The sequence below is a fragment of the Panthera uncia genome, unplaced genomic scaffold (assembly GCF_023721935.1).
Source record: "Panthera uncia isolate 11264 unplaced genomic scaffold, Puncia_PCG_1.0 HiC_scaffold_248, whole genome shotgun sequence".
Lineage (NCBI taxonomy): Eukaryota > Metazoa > Chordata > Mammalia > Carnivora > Felidae > Panthera > Panthera uncia.
In genome coordinates this window covers 58634-65167 of record NW_026059215.1, presented here as the reverse complement: position 1 = coordinate 65167, position 6534 = coordinate 58634, and the positions used below count along the sequence as shown (strand labels likewise).

The following is a 6534-nucleotide window of genomic DNA, read 5'->3' as shown; positions in this document are numbered from 1 at the left end:
ACCAAAAGCCTAGCCAGATTACATAGAACCATACTTTAGTTCCTGCTACCTGCTAAAACACATCTGGCTTTCAACAACAACAGTAGGGGCACCTGAGTGAGTTCAATTGGTTGAGCATCCTGCCTTTTTTTTTTTTAAGAAATTCTTTTTTTAATGTTTATTTATGTATTTTGAGAGAGAGAGAGAGCATGCAAGTGGGAGAGGGGCAGAGAGGGAGAGAGAGAATCCCAAGCAGGCTCTTGCATTGTCAGCCCAGACCCTGTTGCAGGGCTCAATCTCACAAACCATGAGATCATGACCAGACACTTAACCAACTGAGTCACCCAGGTACCCTGAACATCCAACTGTTGATTTTGGCTCAGGTCAGTGTCCCAGGGTCGTTGGATCAAGCCCTGTGTCAGGCTCTGCACTAAGCGTGGAGCCTGCTTAAGATTCTCTCTCTCCCTCTGCCCCTTTCCCCAACTCACACACTCTCTATCTCTCTAAAATTATATATATATATATATATATATATATATATATATATATGCAACAATCATCAGAACCAGAAGTATATCTGGCACAAATTTGGGTATTATCAGAAAAGGAATTTAAAGTAACTATGATTCATATGTTAGAGACATTTTTGATTTTTGATTTTTTTAATGTTTATTTTTTGAGAGAGAGAGAGAGAAGGAATTTAAAATAACTATGATTCATATGTTAGATACATTTTTTTATTTTTTATTTTTTTAATGTTTATTTTTTGAGACAGAGAGAGAGAGAGAGACACAGCATGAGCAGGGGAGGGGCAGAGAGAGAGGGAGACAGAATCGGAAGCAGGCTCCAGGCTCTGAGCTGTCAGCACAGAGCCCGACATGGGGCCTAAACTCATGAACTATGAGATCATGACCTGAGCCAAAGTCGGACGCTTAACCAATTGAGCCACCCAGGCGCCCCCCATATGTTAAAGATTTTAACTGAAAAGTAAACAGCATGCAAAAACACATGGGTAGTATAAGCAAAAGATGGAAAATCCAAGAAAGAATCAAAAGGAAAGTGTAGCGATCAAAAACAGAGTACAGAAATGAAGAATGCACAATGCACTTGATAAGATTAGCCATTGATTTGACACAGCTGAGGAAGGAATCAGTGATTTTGTAAATAGGCCAAAAGAAATTACAAACTGAAATGCAAAGAGAAAGAAGAATTTAAAAAACCAGAATGAACCATGCAGGAACTGTGGGATAATTTCAAAAGGTATAACATACACATAATTGGAAAATTAGAATGAGAAGAAAAAAAATGGAGAACTTTCCAATTACTTTCCAAAACTGATGACAGATTCCAAACTACAGATCCAGGAAAGCTCAACAAACACAAAGTAAAATAATCATACCCCTCTATATGTGTGCTTGCACACACACACACACACACACACACACACACACACCAAGTCGTATCATATTAAAACTGCAGAAAACAAAAGACATTGAGAAAATTTTGAAAGGTGACAGAGGAAAAAAAATAATAACTTACCAAAATGATATAATGAAGAAGAGAGTGCAGTAAAATATTTTAAGTGTTGAAAGAAAAAATCACCAACCTAGAATTCTATAGCAAGTAAGTTATTCTTTACAAGGGAATGAGAAATAATGTATTTCCCAGACAAGCAAAAATTAAGGCAATTCATCATTGACAGATTTGTCTGAAACCCAAAAAGAAGATTTTCGTGCAAAAAGAAAATGATACGAGTCAGAAACTTGGATCTACCTAAAGACAAAAAGAGAATGAAAAGGGAATAAATGATTTTACTTTCCTTATTCTTTTTTTTATCAAAAATTTTTTTAATGTTTATTTATTTTTGAGACAGAGACAGAGTGTGAGCAGGGGAGGGACAGAGAGAGAGGGAGACACAGAACCCAAAACAGGCTGAGCTGTCAGCACAGAGCCAGATGCGGGGCTCAAACTCACACTTCGAGATCATGACCTGAGCCGAAGTCAGATGCTCAACCAACTGAGCCACCCAGGCGCCCCTTACTTTCCTTATCCTTAACTGATCTAAAAAATAACTGTTTAAAGTCATAATAGTAACAGTGTACTGGATGACTGTAACACATGACTAAGTGAAATAAATGACAAGGATATCACAAAGGGAGAAATGGGGAATACTCTGTTATAAAGTACCTTTATTACATGTGAAACAATATAGTATTATTTGAACATGGAATTAGATTGTTAAAAATGTATATGTAAACTCCAGGTCATTAAAATTTTAAAAAAGAAGTTTAATTGTAATGCTGAAAAGAGATAAAATTGAATCATATAACTTTCTCAGTTAAGACCACAGAAAACAGAAAAAAAGAAGAAAAATGACAAGGGTAAGGAATAGAAAACAGGTACAAACACAGTAGATATTAATGCAATTATGTCAATAATCACCTTAAAGTATGAGTGATCTAAATACACCTATTAAAAGCTGAGATTGTCAAAGTGGATAAACAACCCATACCCAAATTTATGTTGTCTACAAGAAACCCACATTAAATATAAAGACAGAGATAAATTAAAAGTAAAAAGATTTAGAAAGACATACCATGATAACACTAATTCATAAAAGTTGGAGTAGGTATACAAATTTCTGACAAGTCTACATTTACAAAAAAGATTATCAGGGATAAAGAAAGCATTACGTAATGATAAAGTGATCAATTCTCTAAGAAGACATAGCAATCCTAAACATGAATGCATCTAACAAGAAAGCAACAAGGCAAAATGCAATAGAACTACAAGGAGAAATAGATAAATCCACTATAGTCAGAGACTTCAACATACTTTTGTCAGTAATAGACAGGCAGAATATCAGTAAGCATATAGTTGACCTTAACATCCCTGTCATTTGACTTGCTCTAATTGACCTTTATAGAATATTCCATCCAACAACAACAGAATACACATTCTTCTCCAGCTCATATCCACAAGTGTAGGCCACATTCTAGGCTATAAATCACTCACCAAAAAGAGAATAGAAACCATACAAAATATATTCTCAGACCACAATGGAATTAAGCTAGAAATTAATGACAGAAGGACAGCTGGAAAATCTCCCAAATATTTGGAAATTAAACAAAAGACTTCTAGATAATACAAGGATCAAAGAAGTCTTATGAGAAATTTTTAAATAATTGAACTAGATGAAAATAAAATACAATTTATCAAATTATTAGGGATGTAGCAAAAGCAGTGCTTAAAGAGAAATGCATTACATTAAATGAACATATTAAAATAGAATAAAGGTAAAAAATCAATAATATAATCTTCCTTTTTAGGAAACTAGAGTAATTTAAGCATAAAGCAAGGAAAACCAAAATAATAAAAATTATAGCAGAAGTCAATGAAATTTAAAACATTCAAACAATAGAGAAAAGCTATTTTTAATTTCAATAAAATTGATAACAAAGAAAAAAGGGAAGACACAAATTAACACTAAACAGAAAGAAAAGAGTTTTCATTACTCTTGATCTCAAGTATGTTAAAAGAATAATAAAGGAATATTATGAACAACTGTGTGCCCACAAATTGGACAACCTAGGTGAAATGGACCAATTTATTGAAAGATACAACCTACTAAAATTCATGTGTGTATAAATAACTTGAAAAAAACCTATTAAAGAAATTGTCTCAACAATTAATAAACTTGCAAAAAGAAAAGTACCAAGCCCAAACGGTTTTACTAGTGAATTCTACCAAACATTTAAGGAAGAAATAATATTGATTCTTCATAATCTCTGTCAGAAAGTAAAACCAGAGAGAAGACTTTCTAACTCATTCTATAAGGCAAACATTGCCCTATTAACAAAATAAAAACTTTACCATGCTCATGCGTGTGAACACACACACACACACACCTACAGAGAATAATTCACATAAACATAGACACAAAATCTTCAATAAAATATTATTGGGTTCTGTTCGCTAATGTTTTAAAAGAATTAAAACCTACAATCAAGTGAAATTCATTCCAGGTATGCAAGAAAGATTCAACATTCAAAAATCAATTAATGTAATCTATCACATCAACAGGCTAAAGAAGTCATGTGATGTTATCAGTCAATGCCAAAAAATTTTTTGACAAAATGTAACATTTATTTATTATATTTTAAAAAATACTGTCAGAAAACCAGGAATAGAAGAAAACTTTCTCAACTTGACAAAGAACAACTAACAAAAACCTACATTCTGCATCATATTTATTGGAGAGAAGCTGGATGCTTCCTCCCTAAGATCGGGAAGAAGTCAAGAATGTCTTCTTGCATCATTCCTATTCAATACTTAATGGAAGCCCTAGCTAGTACAACATAACAAGAAAAATATATAAAAGTTATACATGTTGGAAAGGAAGAAATGAAACTATTATTTGACACAATTGTTGTGTCTGATATCCCAAAGAATCTACAAAAGAAGTGTAGAATGATTCATGGTGTAATGGCACCAAAGTTGGGCACATGAGTACCAACTCATGTTTAGCTCAACATTGATATAGACAGGTACATATGTAAGTATTTATAAATATGTGTATCTATACTGTTTTGTTTATACATACATATTTCCTTTCTCCATCAAGCCTGGAAGCAATGACATTGCAGTAGAAACAAACACACCTAGCACCCAGATCTTGATTTCTAATATCACCCTCCAATACACAGAACAAGGAATCTTTGGGGAAATGGAAGATTCTAGGACAAAATAAAAAATAGACAAAATATACAGTGCCAAAATGTAAGGGGGGAAATGATAATGATAGGAGTCAAAGGGACACAGGAACCAACTGAAGAAGCTCCCAATGGCCAAGGCTGGAACAATTTAAGCAACAAAATAAAGAATTATTTGGATTATAGTATGAAATATAAAATAAATATCCATGGGTTCATACTGGTATATATAAATGATTGAATAAATAAATAAATAAATGGGGATAATAAATTGTTCATGCAGAGGAATTGCAAATTATTCATGTAGCTACTTCACCCTCAAGGAGTTAGAATACAACTCCCCACTCGTTGAATAGGGCTGTGCAAGGCCACTTTCTTCCAAAACACCCAAAACAGGATGAAAAGAGAGGGGAAAAGAGTAACAGTATAGTAGAGAAACCTGACAAACATTGCCTAAGCCAGGTGATGTTAACATCAAAAGTGATAGATGTATGGGGCGCCTGGATGGCTCAGTCGGTTAAGCGTCCGACTTCGGCTCAGGTCATGACCTCACGTTCCGTGAGTTCAAGCCCCGCGTCCGGCTCTGTGCTGACAGCTCAGAGCCTGGAGCCTGTTTCAGATTCTGTGTCTCCCTCTCTCTGACCCTCCCCCATTCATGCTCTGTCTCTCTCTGTCTCAAAAATAAATAAACGTTAAAAAAAATTAAAAAAAAAAGTGATAGATGTATCAATGCATCTATTGAAGAAAACAGATCAATTCTACACAAGGAAGATTCTACAAATTGCCTGACAAGTACACTTCAAAACTTTAAAGTCATCAAAAACAACAAAAAACACTGTTACAGCCAAAAGGAGCCAAAAGAGATTATGACTAAATGCAACGTGGTATCATTTTCTGGCTTGGATCCCAGAAAAGATAAGACATTAGGTAAAAGTTATGGAAACTGAAAGAAAGTATTGACTTTGGTTACTAACATGTCAATATCGCTTCACTAATGTGATAATTTTATCATACTAATGTAAGATATTAATAATAAGGGAATCTGGGTATGGGGTAAATGCATGAATCTCTCTGCAATATTTTTTTAGGTGGTTGACATCTTTTTTGCTGGGGGCAGGGGCTCAGGAGCTCTTGGTGGGAAGGCCCTCCTTCCTCTTCACCGTCACAGGCTTCTGGCTGCACAGGATGGCACTGGCTCTGTGAATGGCAGGCATGCACAGATCTGGGCCATAACTGTTCTTGTGGATCATGGGCCAGATGCTGCTGAGGGCGGCCCAGGCATTCTTGCTAATGGTGGTCAGCACATTGGAGGTGGCAGGCTTTTGCTGGAGGGTTCTGTGCTTTGTGACCACCACTATACCTTTGCCCTCTGCCCCCAGCCCCACACCCACAGTCTTGCAGTGAATCAGCCCATTGTAGCAGAAGGAGCTGTGAGCTTTAAGGTTAGTGGGCTCAGTGTTGTGTATCTGTTCGTTCCACTTGATCAGAAAGCTGGAGCCGTTCCCCACAAGCACCCATTGCAGGTGCGCAGACATGGCAGCCTCTCCTTTCACTGCACCAGCGTGAGACAGCCTCTCTGTACTACGTTCACAATTTTTCTGTAAATACAGAATAAAAGCCTTATTTAAAAATATATCTTAGTTGAGGGGCACATGGGTGGCTCAGTCTGTTAAGCATCCATCTCCTGATTTTGGCTCAGGTCATGATCTCACAGTTTGTGAAACTAAGCCCCCCATCTGGCTCCGTGCTAATAGCACGGAGCCGGCTTGGGATTCTCTCTCTATTCTCTCCCCTAGTTGCTCGCTCGCTCTCTCTCTCAAAAGAAATACACATTTTTAAAAAA

The 6534-nt window shown here is 36.1% G+C and overlaps 1 protein-coding gene across 1 annotated transcript; it reads right to left on the bottom strand.

The window, feature by feature from the left end:
- Window positions 1–5812: 5812 nt before the first annotated feature.
- On the bottom strand, window positions 5813–6226 carry LOC125917804 (60S ribosomal protein L28-like). Its single transcript, XM_049623904.1, has one exon. The coding sequence runs from the start codon at window positions 6224–6226 to the stop codon at window positions 5813–5815; it is 414 nt and encodes a 137-aa protein (XP_049479861.1).
- Between the last annotated feature and the right edge of the window lie 308 nt (window positions 6227–6534).

Bases quoted from the DNA above. Each gene is read 5' to 3' on its own strand.
- LOC125917804 (XM_049623904.1), bottom strand. From the start codon at position 6,226: ATGTCTGCGCACCTGCAATGGGTGCTTGTGGGGAACGGCTCCAGCTTT.